Source organism: Mrakia frigida (genome assembly GCF_051309035.1).
Source record: "Mrakia frigida strain ATCC 22029 unplaced genomic scaffold BDY24scaffold_12, whole genome shotgun sequence".
NCBI classification, from domain to species: domain Eukaryota; kingdom Fungi; phylum Basidiomycota; class Tremellomycetes; order Cystofilobasidiales; family Mrakiaceae; genus Mrakia; species Mrakia frigida.
The window spans coordinates 449,867-471,088 of NW_027481269.1; the positions used below are offsets into that span (position 1 = coordinate 449,867).

Sequence of the window (21,222 nt, forward strand, 5' to 3'; positions counted from 1 at the left end):
AGCGTCAACTTCTAGAAAGGGGCATGATTGTGAAAAACGGAAAACACGAACCTCCCGTTCCAGATCCCCAGCCCATGACGAGGTTTCCATCGACTCCAGCTCCGTATGGGCTGAGAAGGAAACCAAACGAGCCTATCGGTCAGCTCATCGAGCTCAAGACGCGTAAACTCATGAGGAGAAACACTCACAATCCGTTGGGCCCCTTCTGAGGCGCACAAGCTCCGTATCCGATGAGCGAGATGTAGCAAGCTCGGAGTCTATGCAAGAGCGATGGTCAGGTTGAAGAAGAACGCGAGCGGCAACCTTCCCGACTTGGGCTGATCAATCGAAAAGTCGAACGAAAAGTCAGATTTTCTCGCTCTGGATAGAAGAGTAGAAGGAGAGGAATAGCCAATACTGACAAGGTTCATGCCAACGAGCTGACGAGCCCAAAAACACGCTGTAGCAAGGAGGGAAGACGAGGGATCGGAGACGCGTCCGTTCAGCTTTCTCTCGGTTCTCGGAGCTCGCACCTCGAAGGGGAGACTTCGAGCGGCGGCATCAAATTTGATTGGAACTTACTGACACCTTCCTGCGTCGACTGAGGCATATTCGCGATCGCTGACAAGCAAAAATCACCGTCAGCGTCGTCTCGTAGTCGGGTCTCTCCCAGCTCGTCCCCTTCTCCCAGCCTCTCTATCATCGTTCCCCCACAGCCCGAGATGTTAGAGAGAGATGCAAGAATCCAGTACTGACTCGTATTTTTCACTACCGAACCAGCTCGATCAATGCAGGCAATTCTGGTTCCGATCAGCCCTCGACCTCGGCCCCCCCGTTTTCCCCTTCCTTTCCATCTTCGCTCATCCCCTCGCTCACAGCGCTGAGTTCGCAGCCTTCTCTCGACTTCCTCTACCTCCACTACCAAGAACGCATCATCGAGGCGATCTTCCTTTCCCTTCCACTACCGTCGAGATCTCAGAGAGCACGTACATCGAATTCGAAAGACCGAGCTCAACCTCTCCTCCCAGCCCACTGAGCAGAACTCCTAGCGTCCTTCTTCGGAGGAGGTCGATCTCGTCGCTTATCCGTCAGAGCCTGTTGAGCTTTGCCTCGAGTGTCGATGACCTTTCGAAAACGAAAACGAAGAAAGAGTCAGTTCGACGTTGTCTCTTCCTCTTCTTCTCCTTCGCTCCTCGCTTCTCTCCTCTTCCCCTCCCCCCGAAACCCCTCTCTTCTACAAAACTCGTTCAGCTGTACTCACTTCGTAATCCGTCTCAGCCCTCCTAGTCTGCTCAGCAGCCTTCTCATCCCTCTCCTCGATCAACCGATGCCCCATCCACCCCTCATCGTTATCCACCTCCCTTCCCTCTCCCTCTCCTTCCTCCTCATCACTCCCCTTCTCCTCGCCCTCTCCTCTTTCTCCAGCAGCGTTACCCTTCGGCGCAGACTGCATCTTCTTCCTGAAGCTTCCCAGCATAGCAAGGATATCGTCCTCCTCCTTCGCTTTCCCCTTCCCCTTGGACGCACCTCCAGATCCACCGCGGCCACGAGAGTAGGAAGCGAGGGTGTCCTGAAGATGGGAGGTTTTGGATTTGGTGGGAGGAGGGGAGTCGGAAGGGGAGCGAGCGCGTTTGGATTTGGAGGCTCGAAGGGAGGATTCGAGAGCGGCGATTTCGAGGCGGCGTTGGGTGCTGGAAAGGTCGAGAGGGATTAGAGCGTGCGAAGGAGAAAGAGGAACGAAAGGTGGCGATGTGAGAAACGAGCGGGAGGTCAGGATGGGAGAACAAGGGAAGACAGCAACTCACGCGGGAGCGTCTTCATCTTCGATAGCTTTCTTTCGAATGGAAGAAAGATCGTCTTCCTCTTGACCTTTGGAAGATTTAGATGGTTTGGAAGAAGACTGCAGAAGAGAAAGAAGAAGCGAGAGACGGAGAGTCAGCAAGACGAAACTGAGGTCGAACACTTCGACGCGTCGAGAATCGATTTAAAAAAAAGCGAAGGAAAGAGAACGAACTTCCTTGCTCGATGAAGCAGCAGGAGTAGGAGCTGGCCGAGACGACGATGGCGGAACGGGTATCGAGTCGAAGGAGGTGAGAAGGTCGGGTTCGGTCGAGGGAGCCACTGCGAGGCGAGTAACGACGGGAGAAGAAGTCAGTTCGACGCGTGAGAGGAGGGAATGAAAAGAAGGCAAACAACTCACGATCAGGTCGAACCATGTTCTTCTTTGCCGATTCAGCCTCAGCTTCATCGTCTCCAGCTTCTTCACCGAACGAAAGCAGCTTGGTGTTCCTGCGAGACGCCGAAGAGCTAGGTCAGCTCAAAGGTCACGTAACGCTGATTCCTTGTCGAAAGGAAGGTGAGAAGAGCGACTCACTTCTTAACCTTCTTCCTCCCAGCCATCTCCTCCCGTTCCCTAGCACTCTCCCTCCTCCTAGCCTCCTGCTTCCGTCGTTCAGCAGCGGTGATTCGGACGACGATGTCGTCGAAGGGGTTGTCGAGGATCTTGATCGATTTGATCTTGGGAGGGCTGAGGGATAGGTCCGAGGAGGAGGAGAGAGAGTCAGATACTGAGTTTTTAGCTGAGTGCCACTGATGAGGGTGTGGAAAGACGGACTAGAGAGGTCGTTCCGAGGCGTCGGTTTCTGACAGACGGGAAGGAGGACGGGTCAGGATTGTCTCGTCGCAGAGAGCTGAAGAGATGTTGGAACGATGTACTAACCCAGTTGACCGATTTTGATAACGTCTGAGGATCACAGGAAGAGGTCAGCAAACCTCAGAGAGGGAAGACGCGTCGAAGAGAAGGGAGGGAGCGGAGACTCACTGAAGATGGTGTTTCCGTCAGCCGAGACCTGCAGCACACGCAGAAGAATAACATCAGCATCTCGAGTGAAGCACCGAGGTACATCTCAACGGTCTACTGACCTTCCCGAAGATCGTCTGTCGAAGCAAAGACGCGAAGAAAACAATCAGCCCCGAACGGAGCTCACGACGTCTCCTCCTTCCCCCTTCAAACTCACATGCTTCCCCTGCAGCTCAGGCGTCTGGTTCAGCGTGATGAAAAACTGTGAGGTGTTGGAGTCTGTGCCGTGGAAGACAGACCAAGGACACTGATCAGTATCTCCTTCGCCTTCAACGAGCTCAACAAGGCAAGGGAAGGAAGTTGAAAGCTCGACTCACTTCGAACCTGATTGTTCGCCATCCCAACCAGACCTCGTCTTGAGAACTTGAGACGCTGATGGGGTTCGTCCTCGAAGGGTTCTGTAGGGACCAAAAGCGTAAAGGATCAGCAGCTGAAACGAGATGGACGGATGGACGAGAGGGAGGGGGAAGAGGGACGCACCTCCATAGAACGATTCTCCTCCGTTCCCTGTCCCTGTAGGATCTCCGGTCTGGACGATAAAGTCCTGGACGATCCGATGGAAGATCTGTCCGTCGTAGTATCCTTCCATGATCAGCCTGGAGGGAGGGAAAGAGCGAAACGAAGGGAGGGAAGGAAGGGAAGGGCAGGGTGAGCTCGACCGTGTTTGCTTCCTCCTTCTTTGTTCTAGCTCTGAGGAACAGTTGGAGAGATGCTCACGCGATGAAGTTCCGACACGCCTTGGGAGCTTCTTTGCTCCACAGCTCGATCTCTACATCCACAAAGAAAGCAAGAAGAGGCAGAAGTCAGCTTGGAAGGACAGTCGAGAAGGAGGGAAGGAGGAGAGAGAGAGAGAGAGCTCAAGAGAAGAGAAACGCACCGATATCTCCCATGGTCGTCTCGAGAACGACTTTCCCGTTCGTTGCGGGTTCGTAGATGTAGATGTTACTCATCTTAGAGCTGTATAGAAAGCGGTAGAAAGGGGGAGGAAGCGGTTGAGAGGGAGACGTGTCGCCTCGCCCAAATCGAAGTTGGCGAGCTCGGAGCTGTCCTCTCCTCCAACGACGACGACGATGCAAACCTCCTCTCAACCTACAGCTTCCACTTCCGCTCTCTTCCAGACCTTCCCTCAAACCCAGTCCTTATCGTTAGTTCAAAAACTTGCTTGAAATCGAAGCTCTCGACGCCCTCAAGCTGACCTCCTCGCGCTCCCTTCCTTCCCCTCCCCATCTCATCTCTCGCTCCATCCTTCTCTTCCCTTCAGCCGGGACGATCTCCACGACCTCCTGACGGACGAGCAGTACCACCAAGCCTTCGTCTCCACCCTCCCTGCCATCAAGGACAAACTGGACGAGATCGATCAGATCGAACGAACGAACGAAGAACTCGCCGAACGGAATCTGGCTCTTCAACCCGCTCTCGCCCAACTCCGGTCGGAAACCCTCGCAGCTTTCAATCATGCCAACGAGCTGAAGGCGAGGTGGAAGGATATTGAGAAGGAGCAGGCTTCGCTCTATCAGGTGAGCTTTCGAGCATAGTAGGGTGTTGAGGGGGAGGGAAGGGAGGGACGAGGGAGGAGAAGGAAGCGTGCGAGCTGACCATCGATCCTCCTCCCTTCCTTCAGCGCAACTCCCCTGCCTTCCTCCATCTTCGACTTCGACACTCGCTCGCTCAGCAGGATGACCTCTCAGAGTCGATAGCGAACGCGTTCATCGAAGGATCCAGAGCGGATACGCCCTCGTTGGAGGCTATGGGAGGGAACGGAGGAGGAGGAGACAAGAGCGTGAGTGTCGTCGTCAACTCGTCCTTCGTCGTTCTTTCTCCAGCTCTTATCACCCTTCCTGACTTGTTCCCTTCTTCGTTCATCGCTTTGTAGTCCAAAGCTCTCGAAGACTTTGTTCGAGACTTCAAAGCCGCCCGGAAGGTGTACCACAAGCGAGCTCTCTGGAGCGAACGATGGGGACGAGGGGAGGTCGTTTGGAGGGAGGACTGATCCTTGTCGTTGTTTGAGCTGAGCTGAGGTTGAGTTGAGGGAAGGAGAAAGTAACGTACGAAACGAACACGATCTTAATGACCAGAGAACAAAACTTCCTTGGTCGAAGAGGGCAAGCGCATGCCTGGTTTAGTTTGGTCCTCGACTGAGGCGACCTCATCATCATCCTTCTCTCTCCTTCGTTCGTATTTTCGTTCATGTTCGCACTCTACCTCCCCTCTTTGTATGGTACTCTCGCTAACTCTGGTTAACATTTTCTGGATTTCAGATGAAAAACATCACGCTTTCTCTCAAAAAGGCTCCAACTCAGCTTCGTCGCACCTCTTCCCCTCCGACCAGCACCTTCTCAATACCCACCCCCCCTCTTCGGTCCCTTCTCTTCCTCTTTCCGATACCCCTTTCTTTCTGATTAACGAGTTCACGAACGAACGATGCTCCCTCCACGAACTCCACCTCCCAAGCTTCACGCCTCTCCGAATCGGTCCCCTTTCTACGCTTCTTCCCTGACTCCTCCTCCTCCTCCTTCTCGAGCTATCCTTCGATCTCCCATGGGTCCAGGAGACGGGCAGAGCTGGAGAGGGAGGAACAGAAGCATGACTACGCAGGAGGTTGGGAAGGGCAGGAGAGGAGACGGGAAGAGCAACCACTGCGATCAAGAGGTGAGTCCGACCCTCGTTCCTGAGCATGCTTCTTTTCGTTCTCTTTCCTTCGTTTCTTCTTCCTTTTGAAAGATATAAGGAAGGGAGGACTCTCAGAGTAAATGCTGACTCTCTCTGTATCCTCTGTGTTTCTTTTTCACTCCCAGAACACCCCCTCGTCCGCCTCAGCAACGACCAACCTCCTCGCCACTCCAGCCCTGTCCTACACCCTCTCCCCTTCCCTCTACTCCTCTTCTTCTTCTTACACCAACACCAGCACTACCGCCTCCAGCACCTACATTCCCCAAACTCCAATCAACAACCTCGTTAGAAGACGAACGCGCTCAGCCTTCCCGTTGGCCACCAAACTCCACGAGGCTCGAACTCCCTCTCCTCCCTCCTCCCCTGGCAGCTCCTCCGTCCCCTTCGATCAACTCGCCTACGAACTCTCCCCTTCCTTCTTCGCTTCCGAATCCAGGAGCGCGTACGATGGAGGATCAGACGAGGGAGCTTGGTTGATGGTCAGTGAGGAGGAGAGGGAGGTGGCCGCGAGGAGGAGGAGGTCGGAGGGAAGTTTGATGGATCCGAGGAGGACGAAGGCGTATTCGAGTTGGGAGGAGGAGGAGGAGGAGGAAGGAAGGTCTAGTGGTGAGTTCTATGTCTTCTCGAGGGGTTGCTGGTCGCTTGTTGGACTCGAAGGGCGCATACATCGATCGAAGCTGACACGCGCGCGCGCATGCACCCCCTCCCCTCCTCCCTCCCTCTTCGCCGTTTCCCTTTCATTTCCTCAGGCACGACCCTCACCCCTTCAACTCCCGCTCTCCCTCACACTCCACCTCCCAACCCAGCTTACCTCCATCCTTCCACTCCTCCTACCCAGAAGTCCAAAGACCACCCGTCGAACGAGCACAACCAACAACAAAGCTTCCCGACCCTGCACTTCTTCACTCCTCCTCCTCCTGCCTCTCGTCGACTCGTTCCAACCCTCCCTACCGCCCCAGCCTCGGCTCCTCGAACTCGAATGCCTAGAGCTCTCTCGCCGTTCAACGAACTCGTCTTCGAAGTCGACGAGGATTCCGAGGAGGAGGAGGAGGACGAGGAGTTCTTTGTTCACGAACGAGGACCTTTGACGCCGGAGAGGAGGAGGAACCCTGAGCTCAGTAACGGAAGTGGTAGTGGGAGGCGAGAGGTTCAGCTTGGGGAGTCTCCTTCTGGTGGTTCGAACGCTGGAAGCGGTGGGGATGGGAGTCCGAGATCGTCGAAGGTGAAGGATCAGCAGCAGCAGGGAGGAGGAGGAGGAGGAGGTTGGAAACCCAAGTTGTCGGGGTTGTCGCCTAGTCAGAGGGAGGCTAGGGTGAATGCTTCGATGAGAGGAGGAGGGATGGGGGTTGGGAGGATCGTTACGTTCGGAGAACAACACGGAGGAGGAGGAGGAGGAGGGACGACGACGAGCGCGACGAAGACGGCGACTCCTGCTCCGACGTCGATGGGATTGGGAGTGAAGGTCGAGGTTGAGGTTGAGGTTGGAGAGAGGGAGAAGTCATGTGGGTGCTGCGAGACAATGGTGAAGAGGAATGGAGTGAAGATTGAGCCGTGTGGGTGTTTTAGTTGCAACAAGTGGTGAGGTCTTCTTGCTTCTCTTCCTTCGCTCGCTGGTTCGAGAGTAGATAACTGATCGAGTGTTTGGGGCTTGCTTTCGATTCAACAGCTTCACGAGCGGAATGAACGTCGTTTGTGACCTCGTTGGAGGAGTGATGAGGTTTGTCGAGTCTGACGCTTTCTCTCCCGTCTCTTTCCCTCCTCTCCCTCCCCTCTCGCATCTGACTCTCCCTCTTTGTCTCTGTCCTCTTCCTCAGATGTCCCTCCTGCACCGACCCTGTCGAAGCCTTCTCCCCTTACCACCCAGCCCTATCCAAGACTCCCAGCCCTCCTCATCCTCCTTCTCCTCCCAACAACAACCTCTCGCCCAAGCACTCTCCTCCTCAACATCACTCGTCCTCGTTCTTCGCTACCCCTGCTCCCTTCGGAACCGAGAACGACTGTCAACCGATCTTCTTGAGGTTCGACAACGCTTCCTGGGTCAGTCTTTCTCTCTCTCTCTTCGTCTCGTTTCGCCCCGTTTCTTCGACGGCTCCGACGAGACTCGAACTGACGGACCTCTTCTTGGGTTTTGAACAGGACGTCACCCCCGAGATGATCACCGACTTCCTCCCCGATGGAAGTCTCCCCGACTCTAGCGTCAACCCTCATCCGATCCATCTTCTCATCGATCCCATCTCGGGGAAGACGAAGGATTTCTTCGTGAGTCGTCGATCGGCTGCGAGAAAACTGAGCTCGACGATCGATGCTGACTCTCTTCTGGTTTGGTTCGTTTGCTTTTACAGTTCGTCGAAGTCAAGTCGAAGAAGGCTGCTGCTCTCATCATCAAGACCGTTCAGGGACAGGTGTTGGGAGAGGGGAAGAGAGCGAGAAGGGTCACGATCACGGTGAGTCGGTCGTCTGGTTTCGTTTTGCTTTCTCCCTCGTTTCAGCTTCGTTTCTTGTTCGAGAACGCTAACCTCCCTTTCGTTACTTGCCTTTTCCACAGCTCTCCAACCTCATGGAGCTTCGACGAGAGGTGAGTCGCGTCGTCTCTCTTCGTTCGAGTCGAGGCTGCTAATCAGTGACTCGTCCTCGCCTTCTCTTCGCAGATTCAACCCAACTCGTCTCGAGTTCTCCCAGGCCTTCTTGCACTCTGCCAGACCGCCTTCAGCACCAAGAAGAGCTACATCAAGAGGAGGAGCTTCCCTTTGTGAGTTTGCATCTCGTTGGTCTTCAATCAGTCGCGTTCGACGTCAACCTCGATCTGACTCTGTTCTCTTTGGTCTTACGACTCCAGCCTCTACCTTCTCACCCTCCTCACTCGAGCCGACCTCAGAGGAATGGAAACGGACATCCTTCTCGCTTTCCAAGGTCAGCACCGTCCTCCTTCAGTCTCTCTCCCGATCCAACCACTCGTTCTAACGCTCTCTTCTTGTCCTTTCGCTTCCCAGGAGCCACCCTCGTTCTCTCCTCCATTCTCGAATCCGGAGCAGCCACTGCCGACTCCATCTCCCTCTCCAACCAAATGGTCCAAGTCGTCGCTCGAACGTCCCTCCTCGCTCCCATCGTTCAAGGACCCTCCTTCTTCGGAGTCGTCCCTGGTCCCAACCACCCTCTCAGTCGACCCCCGCCTACGAAGCCTACCACGTCGCTCCTGTTCAACCAGCAGATCATCGATGTGTACAACGTTGCGGCGGGAAGAGGGTTGAGGATTTGAGACTGGACGACGCGTCTTGCTTTTCTTGCTTTTTTTGCTTTCTTCTCGTGTTCTCTCCTCTCTTTTTGTTTTTGCTTTCTTGTCTCGGTTTCTCGTCTTGCCTCTCTCGATCCTCTTGCATCCTTCCCCACCTCTTGCTTACTACCTAATCACGACCTTGCACGCCTCTCTCTCTTCATCGCCTTTGCTCTCTTCTTCTCACGTCTCGTCTCGTCTCCGTCCTCTTTTTGCACGTTTCTCTTCTCTCTTTGCACCCCCCAGATTCACTTAGGACGACTCTCTTTTTTTTTGCACGGCTCTTTTTATGCACGACTCTACGATGATTTTTCCTCATCAGAAAATTTTAATCCACTGATGACGCGGCGAGAACGCACGTCATCGCCTCGACGATCAGCCGCCGTGAGCTCGTCGAGCTCGGGAGGGGGAGGAGGCTGAGAGAGATCGAGGTGTAGAATAGGAGTATATTTCTCCGTCACCGGCGAGGTTTTGCTCATCCTTAGAGGTAGAGTTGCCTGAGATGCTAGCTAAGCATCGAAGTCGGATATATATAATTCAAAATTCAAAATCGCCTCCAGGGGAGGGTCTCTTCTTCTCTGAGAAGAAGGTACCTCCCAACCGCATCCTTCCCTCAAACTCACCTTCCAACCTACCCCTCGTGAGTTCTCGTCTTCCTCGCATCATCTTCTTCTCATATGGGCTATGGGCATGGCTCTCGAGTGGATGGGATGGATGGAGAGAGACAAGGAGCTAGCCCGTCCCATCTCTGCCCCTTCTTCGTTCCGTGCTGACCTTTCTCCTTCCCTTCCCTTCCCTTCCTTCTTTCCAGAATTCAAAGTAAACCTTCTTCCACTATGTCTGACTTCACCAACGTCGCTGTCCCTGAGACGACCACTCCTACCACCACCGCCTCGGCTCCTGCTCCTACTACTCTCCTCGGACAGGCCCAGGCTGTTCGTTCCCTTTCCTTTCCTTCAATCCCTTCCATCCATCCATCCATCCATCCCCTTTCGCTGACCTCATGTTCCTCCTCTTCTTCTCTCCTCTCGTTCCATCCAGACTGCCACCTCCTCCGTAGAGTCTGCTCACGCAGCCGTTTCTCCTCAGCTCAACGCTGCTTCGGAAAAGGTCGCTCCTCACATCTCCGCCGCTCAGGAGGCTGCTGCTCCCTACATCGCTAAGGCTCACGAGATCATCGATCCTTACGTCCAGAAGGTGAGCTTTCCATCCCTCTGGTATCCTTGTCGAACTCGGAGTTTGAAAGAAAAAGGACGTAAAAGAAGAAAAAGAAGGCGAGCTCGTGTGCTGACCCTCCGCCCACTTCTCCTCTCCTTTTCCTTCAGGGAACCGACCTCCTTGCTCAGGCTAAGGCTTCAGCCGATAAGGCTATCGCTGATACCAACTTCCGAGCTACTGCTACGGATGCTAAGGTGAGTTTCTTTCCATCTCTTCGTGATCAACCCGGACCTCTTCCGAAGCTCGAGCTGAACCCGTTCCTCCTTTCCTCTCTGCTCGCTTTCTCGTTCTTTGCAGGACAAGACCGTCTCCGCCGCTGATGGACTTGCTACCGACGCTTCTGCTACCACCCAGGCTGCCGCTTCCGAGGGATCTGCTTCCCTCGACCAGGCCAAGACCTACCTCGCTTCCGTCGCTTCGACCGTGACCGTGAGCTTCCTCTCTCTCCCTCTTCCTTCCTTCCTTCCTTTTTCCTCCGAGCTGACCTTCTTCGTCACCTCATTCCTTGCTTGCAGGCCAAGGCCGCTGAGCTCGCTCACGTTATCGACGACAAGACTCAGACCGCCGACCACCCTGGTTACGTTTCTCAGCTGTTCGTCTTCACTGCTCCCTCCCTCTCCTCCTCTCCCTCCGCCTTCTCCTTCTCCTCGCTGACTCCCGTTTCCTTTCTTCGTTCGTCTTCTCTCTCTCGCTCACAGCTCCAACCTCGCCTCGGCCTACCTCCCCACCTCCATCTCCTCCCACCTCCCTACCGCCTCCACTCCTGCTCCCACGGGAACCGCCATCCACGAGGCTGCCACCAGCAAGGCCGACGAGGAGGAGATCAAGCAGGCTTTGAGGGATCTCGCTGGCAAGGGAGCTACCAGCCCGACTGAGGGAACCGTGGCTACTCCTTTGATCTAGACGGTGAACTTTGTGGATTGGTAGACGCGTTCGTTTGCTCGCTCTCGGTTTCGTTTTTCTCGTCCTTTTCTCTTGATTGATACAGTGTTTCTTTCTTTAACTTACGATCGTCTATGACCCTTCTCTTGACTAATCGTTGTGTGCATGGATCGAAAGAGTATCGAAGAGAAGGAAGGAAGAAACAAAAACAAAAATCAAAGCAAGCTCGACGCGTCTGTTCACCCCAAAACCCTGTTCACGTCTCGTTCGTTTCACTCCGTTCCTCAGAACTCTCCCTCCCCGGAACTGTACCCACTTTCCTCGTCGAGCCCGTAGGGATGGTAGAGTTGGAAGAGAGGGATCTTGGCGGACGTGAACTTGAGTTTCGCGGGAGCGTTGAACATCCCGAACGACTTGTCTTCCTTCGAGAGTTTCGTCTTCTTTGTGTCGAGTCGGGTGACTTTGAACTCTGGTGAAGGAGGAGAACGAGAAGAAGAGGAACGTCAGAGCTACGAGATGAACCGAAGGGTGGAGATGGAAAGAGAGAGAGAGAAGAGAGGTGCGGTCGCAAAGACTCACCAACTCCCCAACCCTTCGCCCATCGACCTCGATTGTCTCCATGCTTCACCTCCCCAACTCCTCCAGGTTCCACTGGCTGAGGACTCCACTCGAAAGGATCCACAGTCGGATAGGTGTTCCTGTTGAAAGCGACTTCCTTCCCGAAGAGAGCGCTTCGTCGTTTGGCCTTCTTGTCGGAGGGGACGAACCACGTCGACGGGACGAGACCGAAGGAAGGACAGATCTCGTCGTAGGGAGCTCGGGTTTCCACGTCGCAGAGGAGAGTGTAAGGGAAGGAGTCGTACGAGCCGGCGGGGAGGAAGGTGCAAATTTGGGTGAGGGGATCGATGGAGGAGCTGTAGGAGGAAAAAGAAGAGGGAGGTCAGCTGGGAGAGAGGGAGGGGAGGGAGCAGCTTTGAAAGGGGACGTACAGGAGGAGGTCGATGGAACCGTCGCTTCCTCCTCCCTTGGTGAAGTAGGATCGAGGATCATCGGCTTTGTGAACCTCCTGGTTGAAGTAGGAAGTGAGGTAGAACTTCGAAAAGCCGAACCAGATCACGACGCCCTTTCTCAGTTCCTGTCTTCCCGTCTCTCCCTTTGATCTTCCTTAATTTCTGGCCCTCACTCCCCCAAAGAGAAAGGAAAGCTCACCTTGACGTACGCTCCCGTCTTCACTTGAGACCTCGCAGTGGAAGGCTTTCCTTGGACGGATTCCTTTGTCTTCTGGAACGGGTGGAGAAGATGATCTCGAGCGAACGACCTCCAGTATCGAGAGACTTGAAGGAAAGGGAGAACGGGATGAGGAGAGTCTGGTTCGGAGAGGAAGTCGAGGACGAGCTGATGAAGGACTGGGAAGGAAGAGGAGAAGAAGGTCGTTTGGGCGGAGGAAGACATTTGGGTGGATCGATGATGGGCGTCGGGAGCAAGAAGAGGAGAGAGGGAGGGAGAGGGGGTTTCGAAAGGGTCGATTTTCGTCGTCTTGACGACTTCTCAACTCGTGCTGGGCCTCCCCTGTATCTCGAGAACCTCAGGAAATGTATCAGGAGCCAAGAACTTACGTTTTAAATTTTCTAGAAGAGCGAAAGGACAAAAACACTCTCGGACTGGAACTTGTCGGACGCGTCGAGGCTTGACTCGTCAATTCAAACTCCAGTCACTCACTTGAAGCGAACGCCAAAGAAGCGGGCAAGAAGCTATCAATTCACCTTGTAGGGACTCAAACCTACGATCGAACTACTGAGGGATCATCCCTATGATTCTTGGAAGAGGAGACGGAAGAGAACGAAGTTGCGATCGTCGCAGTGGCACAACACGATGGGCCAACCGCGTCCCTGACATGAGCTCTCTTACTTCTCGTTATATCCTCAGGAGGAGAAGCTGCGGCAAGTATAAATCTGCTTTGGTATCGAGGAGTCGTATCGAGTCGAGAAGGGAGCAAGCGGGAGAGACATGGGAGGCCGGGCGAGGAGCGCGCTCGTCTCGACGCAGAGATTGAAGTTGAGTCAGAAAGTGATTGGTAGAATCGAGAGCATGATAGAGCGGGTGTGATAGAGATGATAAGTACCCAGGCTTCGAAACAGGTTCATTCTTGAAGCAGATTTTGGGTGAGAGGAGGAAAGGGCAGCGCTCGAAAGTGTTGAGCTCGATCTTCCTTGTTTTCCCTCCTCTCTCTCTTTCACCGCCAACCAAAGCGACCTTCCTCAAGATGGATCCTTCTCCGTCCGCCTCTCAGCAGCCTCCTTCTACTTCTTCCACTCCGCCTTCGAACGCTCTCCCATCCCATCCATCAGCACCTCCAACAGACTCGTCCCTCGACGCCGTTCCTCCTCCTCCTCCGCCTCCCTCCGCTCTCCTCCTTTGCTCAAAGTGCTCGAACGGCCCCTTCGCCGATAAAGTAAGGCTCACTGAACATACGAGTAGGCTTCATTCTATTTCGGTGACCACCAGCACTCCTCAGGGAGGTAAGTGATCTTCGTTCCAAGCCTCAGAAAAACTCACCTAGTTTCTGACCTCGTTCACCCTCTCTGTTCTTTCTTCTCCCCTCAGAGTTCAGAGCAAACCGAGAAGACGACGATCTCGTGCACTGCCCCGTATGCTCCAAAGGGTATGCGAATACTTCAACATGGCGGGTCCACGTCAAGAAGTGTGCGAAAGCAAAGGAGGACAGGGAACGAGGACAAGGGATGAAGGAGACAATCTTGTCGTCCTCCTTCGACGGTGTTTACGCTGCTGGGACGAGTCGGGACGCTTCTGGGACCTCTTCCTTTCACGATAAGATCTACCAGTGAGTCTCTACTTTTTTTACAACAGCTCGGCTGTTTTGATTGCCTCTTGTAGGAGAGAAAAGGAAACAACCGACCGGTGAACCGCTTGCTTCCCTCCCCCTTCTCCCCCCGTCAGATCTCACTCCAACTCCATGTCTACACCCTCTTCGGCTACTACCACTCAGCTACCTCCCACTCCCGTATCGCTCGCTCAAAATCTCGGCCTCGCCTTCAACCCTTCCCCGTCCAACACTCAACCTTCCTCTTCTCCTCACCACTTCGACTCGTACTCCTCTCAAGCTGCATCGTCCAACAACCTCATTGGAATCTCTTCCGACGGAGTTTCTTACCAAGGTAAGCTGATACGTACCAGTTTGCGTCTCGTTGAAGCTTTCTTGTTGACGTTCGTTCCCTTTCTCCTTCCCAAACCGTCGTCGCTTCAGCTCCCTTCCATCCTCCTCAACAACGGTCCACTTCACTCCTCAGCCCGTCTCTGCAACCAAGTAGATTCGATCCCTATCCCTTCGCTGCTGGTTACGGTTCATCTGCTGTTACGACGTCGCCACTTGGAAGGAGGTTCGTCGCGTCTCCTTTCCTCCTCCACGAACCGGTCTTCGAAACGAACACGAACCCTGACCCTTCGTCTGCTTTCATAACTTGCTAGATTATACACAACCCTCGACGTCGATTCTACCTCCACTCTCGGCCTCCCGCACGGTATGCAAGTTCAGCTCGATCTTCGACGCGTCTCTCTCCTGACTCTTTCTCCCACTTCTCTAGCTCACAGCTCCAACTCCCACCACTCTTCGCCCACGCAGTTGAGCTCTCTTCCTTTCTCCCTCCCAGACCAGTTTCGCCGCCTTTCCGACCTCGAAGAAGAGCGACATCAGCAGAACGAACAACTTGGAAACGAAATCATCAGACTTCGAACGGAGAAGAACTCTCTCGTCAAGAAGATCTCCGAGGTCGAGAGACTTTTTGCTGCCGAGAGCGGCGATATCGAGAGAGCTGAGGCGTTACGAGTCGAGAGAGAGAAGGAGGAGAGGGAGGAGGTCAAGAAGCTGGAAGTCGAGCTCGAGACGGAGAAGGCTCTGGGGGAGGATGCTGGTTGGATTGTGGGCGGGTTGGAGATCAAAGTAGCAGAGTTGGAGAGTGAGATTACTGGTCTGAAGAAGGAGAAGGCTCGTGGCGAAGGGAGGCGACGGGAGGAGGAGTACAGCTGTTCGTTGCTTCTGGAGTGCGAGAAGGCTGAGATCTTGGAAGAGAGGAAGCAACATGCCTTGAGGACGGAAGGGATTGAGGCTTTGAGACTGGAGAACATGGAGATGAAGAGGAGGATTGCTGAGCTGGTGAGTTACTTTCTTCGTCTCGATTCTGAGGACGCGTCGAAACCGTCGCTGACCTCGGACCTTCTTCTTTTTTCGCACATTTCAGGAGAACATCTCGTCTGCGACTGAACCGGTTCGTTGGCTCGTCTCTACTTCAGCCCCTTTTCGCCCCAGCTGACTCTCTTTCCCTCCTTCCGTTTCTCTCAGCTTCAACATTCACCGCTTCTTCCTCGACCCTCGCACGACGATCCTCTTCCTCCTTCCTTGAACCTCAAACGACCTCTTCCACCTTCCCTCGATCAGTCCTGCATCCCGAGCCTTTTCAAGCATCCTCGTATCAGCGAAGAAGAGATTTCTGTTGCTTCTTCCTCGAGATCAACTTCCGTCGACGCGCCGGTGAGACGAGGTCGTGATTTATTGGATGAGAAGGTCGCTCGAGGTCGTCCTGAGGATCAAACAGATAGGTGAGTGATCCCTCTGCTGTTTCGTTTTTTTTTCTCGTTCGAAGAAATCGATCCTGACGTTTCTTTCCCGTTCGTTGTCGCGTCGCCCAGAGAGGAGTTCGACCGCTTCTGGACGAGCAAGGTTGTTCCCCTTGACAGCAGTGTCTGTACTTTCTGCTCGTGAGTTTTCATCGCTGTATCAACTCACTCTCGTGTAGGCTGACCGTTCTTCTCTCCTTTGCTCCCTCCTACAGGAAAAAGTCTCTCGGCTCGCCTCCGCTTCAGCTTTCCTCCGACGGAAAGACGAGAATCGGGGAGATCGTTCTTCACTTGGAGACTCTCCATCGCACCACCTGGAGAAAGATCTGCGATCCACCGTCTGGCGATCTGCGATCGAAGGACGGGAAGAGCTCTGGTTGAGGGAGAGGGGGGAGGGAAGATGGAGAGGTGAAGATCGCCTGTTCGACTCGTCGTCGTTTGCCTTTCGCTTTTGCGTTCGTGCAGAAATCTCATTCGATTCATGGAACCCTCTTCACATATCTCACAGCCCATCGCGTCTCGTCCTAGACTCGATTCCGCCGGTTTAGTAGCCGTCGACCCTCTTCGCGTCCAAGGGAGCCATCGAGTCCTATTTTTCAACCTAGAAACAATCAGTAAGGGTTGCTTCTCTCCGGCGAAGAAGACACAGAAGGGTTACCTCTGCTTTCGTCGCCACTGAGCACTACTGCCTCAACGTGAGTCTCCTCTCCCATCTCGTTCCCGAACTCATTTCCCAGCTCGACGTCGTCTTCTGAAGCTGACTTCTTCCTTTCCTTTCCTCAGGTCACCGAGTCCACTCAGACTCGAGGAGGTGCCAACGAAATTGTCGCCAACGCTTCTACCTCTTCCTCCTCCGCTGCCGTCGCTGGAGCGTCCTCCACCGCTGCCACTGGAGCCGCTGGAAGGACCGTCGCTGTTGGAGGTCTTTCGGCTTTCGCCCTTGGAGCCGTCGCCCTTCTCCTCTAAACGATGGGACCCGATTTAGATATGTTTCATGATGGTAGTTTAACCGAGAAGGGACGAGACGGTGGATTGTAGAGGGGTCGGTGTGTGGTCGGAGCGGATGGGATTTCATGACCGAGCTTTCTGCTCGACGCGAGTCATCTTTCTCTTTGCAAGTCGCAAGTCTAACATCGTCGCGAATATAAGTACTCGAGCCTCGTGTCTCTCTCTTAGATGAGGATGCCCCAAATCTTTCCGAGAACGGGGACCTCTTCGATTCCCCTTTGATGCCGCTCTCGCTCCCGTTCTTTCCTCCTCTTTTCCTCCCTCCCTTCTCCGAATGTCAAAGAATGAGATATCCCGAAGCAGCGAGCAAAGCGAATCCTAAGGTATCACGGAAGCAGCATGAAAGAACCCAACCTAGAGAAAAAGAGCACATCGTGAAAGATCGTCAACCGGAACCGCCGAAGCCAAAATGAGAAGAACTCCCCTCCTTCCGTCCCTATCCCTCTTAAAACCTATTCAACCTCCTCGAAGCACTGGGATCCACCTTGACCGTCTCCTCCGCATCCACGTAGCTATCCAACAGATCCCCGTAAGGCGAATCCTCGTCCTTCCCGCCGACCTCGCTCCCCGTCTCCTGATCCTCGTCGTCCGCGTCCGAGCTCTTCTCACTCAACGGCCTCGTCTTCCTCGGAGTGGTGGTCTGACGAGCGATGACGGGTGAAGATCCGAGGGATTGAGGTTTCCTGGGCGAGCGAGGACCCATGGGACTTTGAGGGGAGTCGGAAGCTGAGGATTCGTTGCGAGAGTGGGTAGAGTGATGGAGGTGGGAGTAGGGGAGGGAGATGGGCGAGGGAGTAGTTGCCGAGGTCGGAGAGGTGAGAGTCTTGATGGAGATGGACTCGAGAGCTGGGGAGGAGGTGGTCGAAGCCGGTTTGAGAGTCCTTGCTCGATCCGTCGGGCGTCGAGAGGTTCGTCGAGGTGGACTGGCTCCTGGGACGGACTCGGCTTCGCTGCTGTGAACCGAAACCGACGAGAGGTTGGATCGCCTCTTGACGGGACTGGCAGGGAGAGGAGAGTCGGCGAGGACCTTCTTGTCGACGATGTCTCGGAAAGGAGGAGGAGTCGAAGTCGCCGCTGCTGACCCTGGATCGACGAGAGTCCATCCGCGTTGACTTCCATCGCCTGAACTGAGACGAGATCGACGACTGAGGGATCCTGTTTCCGAATCGCTTCCTCCGTTGCTGCTCATCGACTCTGGTCGACCGCTGAGTCCTTTGGAGCGAGGGGAGCGAGGGAGAGGTCGAGTGAAGGAGTCGAAGTCGGTGGTGATCTGAGGACGGGAGGAAGTGGAGTTGGTAGGGGATTTGGGAGTATCTCGAAGTCGAATGCCCGAGAGCTGAGTCTTCGGGGTCGTCTTGAGGAACGTCGAACGCGCTGGTGCTGGGCTGGAATCTCCTCCGATGGACTTGCGATTTCCTCCTCCGATTGGCACACGAATCGATCCTCCAGTGTCCGATTCCGAAGTGTACGAGCTGAGCGAACGACGAGTTGGCGATCCTGGACGCGCTGACATGGGCGAACGAGTTGAAATCGGGGAGTCGGCCCAAGGAGGTCTCGAGGTGGAGTGTTGAAGGGAGAGAGGAGCGGGAGTGTGGACGATGGTGGACGAACGACGAGCCGAAGATGCGAGGAGGAGGGGTTTGGGCGACGCTCCTGTTGATCCTGAGTCCGACATCGGTGAGGACTGAGCCTTGGTCGAGAGGGAAGCGGCGAGACGATCCTGAAGGCTTCGGGTTGGCGTTAAAGTCGAATCGATAGAGGACGAGGGGCTGAGGGTTCGTTCGGGCGATCGAGGGGCGACAGCTGCGACTGGAGGAGGGAATTCGGAGGAGGGAGAAGGAGAAGAGGGTTCCATAAAGTGAGGACGAGGGGAGGAACTCCTGGCGTCGAGGTGTTGAGGGGGGAGGGGAGGAAGAGGTTGTTCGACGGGTCCAGGTGACGAAGAGTCGGCCGTTCCGTTCCATAGCCTTCCAGCAGCCGCTGACCACGTATCCTCCCGTTCGACGTGATGGGGATCCTCCTCCTCAAGGATTTCCGAGACGGTTGAGGGTCGAGAAACCAACGGCGGCTTCCCTCCTTCTCCCCACCTGGCGAGAGCCGCCGCCGTGAGGTTCGACGACCGTTTCGAAAGAGCAGCTGCTGCATCGCTCTCCTTGAAAGCCTCGGCGTATCTCTTGAGGGTGCCGTATCGAGAGAGACCGCCAGTGGAGGTGCTGTTGGAGACCGACGACGATTCCGAGACGTTGTCTGGGAAGTCGTGTTCGACGACGACGGAGGGTTCGACTGGGGTGGAGCTGATGGATCCGCTCGACGAGTGCGATCCGAAGAACCGACGAGCTGCAGCTAACGAGCTCTGGACGACTGGTTTGGGAGGAGGAACCGGCGCGTCCTCGTCCTCGGGTCCGTCTCCGTTGAGTTCTCCCAAGAGTCGTCGCTGCCTCGACTCGAACGCGAGGTCGAGGAGGTTCTCAAGACCTCCGACCTTGTCGATGGGATACTTCTGAAGGAGAGCCATTCCTTCGACGAAGCCTTCTCCAAACTCTCCAGCCGCTTCCATGTCCTCCCAGAGCCCTTGCTTCGATCTTCGACGGCCAGCTTGGATGAGCGGTTTCCGAGAGAGAAGCAGCATCGAGGTGCAGATGTCGAGGAGGAGATCAATCTTGGGAGCTTCCGATCGAGTTGCTGGCGGTTCGGAGAGGATGGAGTCCCAAATTCGGAGGAGGGAGGAGAGCTAGAAGAAGGAAGACGACAGGAGATTAGCGACGCGTCGAAGCAGAAGAGTCAAAGCCGAAAAAATACTCACGGGGAAGTCCTGAGCGAGCATCGTCGAAATCCATCTGAACGAATAGTACGGCAGAGCGGGATCGAGAGACTTGGCTTTCTAGAAGAAGGAGGAACGGAGAGATCAGCGAACGCATCGAGTTCGAGAGCAGGGAAAGCCTCAACGAACCAAGTCCTCCCAAAGCTGGTAGAGACCAAGAAACAGGCAGGAGAGTCAGTAAGACGTCCTTTTACTATTGATCTCCTGGAAGAAGGACTCACCAAAGCATCCGCCCATTTCACTCTCTTCGAAAGTCGAAGCATCGCCCAACCCACGTCCCTCTCTCCCTTCGTTCCCCTCTCTCCCCAAGTTCCTTCCCCAGGTCCCTTCGCCACATCTCCCACCTCAGCCATCAAAGCCACGAAACTCCAGAACGTGTCTGCCTCTGCGAACTCTGCTTCCGGTAGGTCTGTCGTTCCTTGACCCGCGTAGGCGTAGTAGAGAGGAGCCAGAAGCTCGCTGAAGCCTTGAGTGTACTCGAGGTGAGGATGGATGAGGCTGAAGATGTAGAGGATTCGGATGAGAGCGTCGGAGTGGAGGTCGACGGTTGAGACGGAAGGAAGGAGGAGGAGGGAAGAGGGCTTGAGGTCGGAGGTTGGGGAGGTGACGGCGAGGGAGGGTGTTGCTGAGGCAGGAGGGTTGGATAAGGGTGAAGGAGTCGGTGAAGAGGGAGCGTTGAGGAAGTCTGAGATCCTTGAAGGACTGGGTTCGAACTCCAGGCGAGGAAGAGGGACTGAGGTTTGGTTGGGAGTGGTTGAAGGCGATCCGTCCGTCGCCCGAATGGTATGGTCTGAGCGAACCGAAGGGTTTGGACTGGATGGAACGTTGTCTCCTCCGAGATCTGGTCTTGATTGAGTGTTGACCGAGCTGAGGATAGGTTTCGAGGAAGCGTGGACGGCGTGAGCGGACGAGGAGATGAGAGCGAGTCGGTTGGCGAGCGCTCGGATTGGAACGACGTTTGACGATTCGGAGGAGGTCGGGACGGGTTGGTCGAAGAAGTGAAGGTGAGATTGGGTTCGAAGGACGTCCTTTCCGATGGAGTCGAGCAGTTTATCGTTGGCGGAGAGAGGGTAGGTGGGAGCCTGAAGAGGGAGGGAAGGAAGGGAAGGCTTGAGGTCAGCTCCCTTCTTTCTCTCGTCCTCCCGTAAGGAGTCTAAAATCCGTCCTTTCGCAAAGACAGATGAACGAAGCATATCGAGAAAAACTGATCGTCTCGGAAAAAGCTCACCTGCGACTCGTCTACCTCCTTCAAGAGCTTCAACGCCTTCTGTTGGTAGCTCTCCCTGGCCGCCTCCGCCTCCTTTCGCCACTCCGATTTGGTACGACCGAGAACTCCAAGAAGAAGCGAGTAAGTAAGAGGTCGAATATGAGGAGGATGCGATGGAATTCCTGTAGGAAGAGAAAGGAACGAAAAAAAGGGGAAGGGAGTCAACAAAGGGAGATGGGTTGAGCTCAAGACGAGGCCTGTTCTCCCTCCCTTCCGATCACCCTGCAACCTCTCTCCATATCTATTAAGAATACGTACCTCTGGCAGCCAATCTCCTCAGAGTGTTGATCTCAACAGTGGGCTCATGAGCGGAGGCACTGGTGTCGAGCAGGTGCTCAAAGGAGTGAAGCCTGAAGGGAGGCCGGGAAGGAGGAAGGATCGAAAGAAGGTCAGCTCGGAGGCTCTTCCTCGCCGCCCTCTACGCCTTGGAAAGGATGGAAATTGATGACTTACACGTCCGAAGAGGACTCCTTCATTTCAGAGGGTATAGACTCGCGAAACTGGAAAGAAAGGGAAGGGGGAGATGCTGGCGGTTTGGTGGAGAGAGACGGGAGATCGTCGCTCTCTCAATTCAACTCGGATTCGCCTCCGCCTTCTCTGTTTGTTCTCTTCGA

At 54.8% G+C, this 21,222-nt stretch overlaps 8 protein-coding genes across 8 annotated transcripts; 4 read left to right on the top strand and 4 right to left on the bottom strand.

The window, feature by feature from the left end:
* Positions 1–742: 742 nt before the first annotated feature.
* On the bottom strand, positions 743–2,554 carry BDY24DRAFT_35005 (uncharacterized protein). The gene is made up of 6 exons (XM_076637690.1): positions 2,354–2,554; positions 2,180–2,268; positions 1,994–2,100; positions 1,785–1,879; positions 1,241–1,670; positions 743–1,104 (listed from the first exon to the last, which is right to left on the bottom strand). The coding sequence occupies exons 1-6, from the start codon at positions 2,377–2,379 to the stop codon at positions 991–993; spliced, it is 861 nt and encodes a 286-aa protein (XP_076497481.1). The 5' UTR covers positions 2,380–2,554; the 3' UTR covers positions 743–990.
* Positions 2,350–3,789, bottom strand: BDY24DRAFT_339489 (cyclophilin-like domain-containing protein; the record flags this gene model as incomplete). The annotated part of the gene is made up of 7 exons (XM_076637365.1): positions 2,350–2,506; positions 2,594–2,655; positions 2,970–3,058; positions 3,157–3,237; positions 3,320–3,435; positions 3,557–3,608; positions 3,717–3,789. 7 exons carry the CDS (start codon positions 3,787–3,789, stop codon positions 2,350–2,352), a joined length of 630 nt encoding a protein of 209 aa, XP_076497482.1.
* Positions 3,790–3,904: 115 nt separating this feature from the next.
* On the top strand, positions 3,905–4,919 carry BDY24DRAFT_386514 (vacuolar protein sorting family 37 protein). The gene is made up of 4 exons (XM_076640124.1): positions 3,905–3,983; positions 4,101–4,356; positions 4,461–4,619; positions 4,713–4,919. The coding sequence occupies exons 1-4, from the start codon at positions 3,910–3,912 to the stop codon at positions 4,827–4,829; spliced, it is 606 nt and encodes a 201-aa protein (XP_076497483.1). The 5' UTR covers positions 3,905–3,909; the 3' UTR covers positions 4,830–4,919.
* Positions 4,920–4,947: 28 nt separating this feature from the next.
* On the top strand, positions 4,948–8,765 carry BDY24DRAFT_440761 (uncharacterized protein; the record flags this gene model as incomplete). Its single annotated transcript, XM_076644550.1, has 12 exons — positions 4,948–5,010; positions 5,098–5,488; positions 5,635–6,115; positions 6,259–7,087; positions 7,176–7,226; positions 7,324–7,546; positions 7,646–7,768; positions 7,852–7,953; positions 8,055–8,084; positions 8,158–8,258; positions 8,346–8,419; positions 8,500–8,765. The coding sequence occupies exons 2-12, from the start codon at positions 5,261–5,263 to the stop codon at positions 8,763–8,765; spliced, it is 2,508 nt and encodes an 835-aa protein (XP_076497484.1). The 5' UTR covers positions 4,948–5,010; positions 5,098–5,260.
* A 551-nt stretch (positions 8,766–9,316) lies between these two features.
* BDY24DRAFT_386518 (uncharacterized protein) lies at positions 9,317–11,030 on the top strand. Its single transcript, XM_076640125.1, has 7 exons — positions 9,317–9,420; positions 9,592–9,715; positions 9,822–9,977; positions 10,106–10,192; positions 10,296–10,427; positions 10,514–10,590; positions 10,697–11,030. The coding sequence occupies exons 2-7, from the start codon at positions 9,617–9,619 to the stop codon at positions 10,899–10,901; spliced, it is 756 nt and encodes a 251-aa protein (XP_076497485.1). The 5' UTR covers positions 9,317–9,420; positions 9,592–9,616; the 3' UTR covers positions 10,902–11,030.
* Positions 11,031–11,164: 134 nt separating this feature from the next.
* Positions 11,165–12,351, bottom strand: BDY24DRAFT_440763 (uncharacterized protein; the record flags this gene model as incomplete). Its single annotated transcript, XM_076644551.1, has 4 exons — positions 12,090–12,351; positions 11,870–11,973; positions 11,460–11,794; positions 11,165–11,349 (listed from the first exon to the last, which is right to left on the bottom strand). Exons 1-4 carry the CDS (start codon positions 12,330–12,332, stop codon positions 11,165–11,167), a joined length of 867 nt encoding a protein of 288 aa, XP_076497486.1. The 5' UTR covers positions 12,333–12,351.
* A 466-nt stretch (positions 12,352–12,817) lies between these two features.
* On the top strand, positions 12,818–13,815 carry BDY24DRAFT_35058 (uncharacterized protein). The gene is made up of 2 exons (XM_076637702.1): positions 12,818–13,399; positions 13,485–13,815. The coding sequence occupies exons 1-2, from the start codon at positions 13,144–13,146 to the stop codon at positions 13,724–13,726; spliced, it is 498 nt and encodes a 165-aa protein (XP_076497487.1). The 5' UTR covers positions 12,818–13,143; the 3' UTR covers positions 13,727–13,815.
* Positions 13,816–16,786: 2,971 nt separating this feature from the next.
* On the bottom strand, positions 16,787–21,167 carry BDY24DRAFT_386524 (uncharacterized protein). The gene is made up of 7 exons (XM_076640126.1): positions 21,062–21,167; positions 20,867–20,958; positions 20,570–20,730; positions 19,563–20,423; positions 19,471–19,485; positions 19,324–19,401; positions 16,787–19,251 (listed from the first exon to the last, which is right to left on the bottom strand). The coding sequence occupies exons 1-7, from the start codon at positions 21,082–21,084 to the stop codon at positions 16,966–16,968; spliced, it is 3,516 nt and encodes a 1,171-aa protein (XP_076497488.1). The 5' UTR covers positions 21,085–21,167; the 3' UTR covers positions 16,787–16,965.
* Positions 21,168–21,222: the final 55 nt, after the last annotated feature.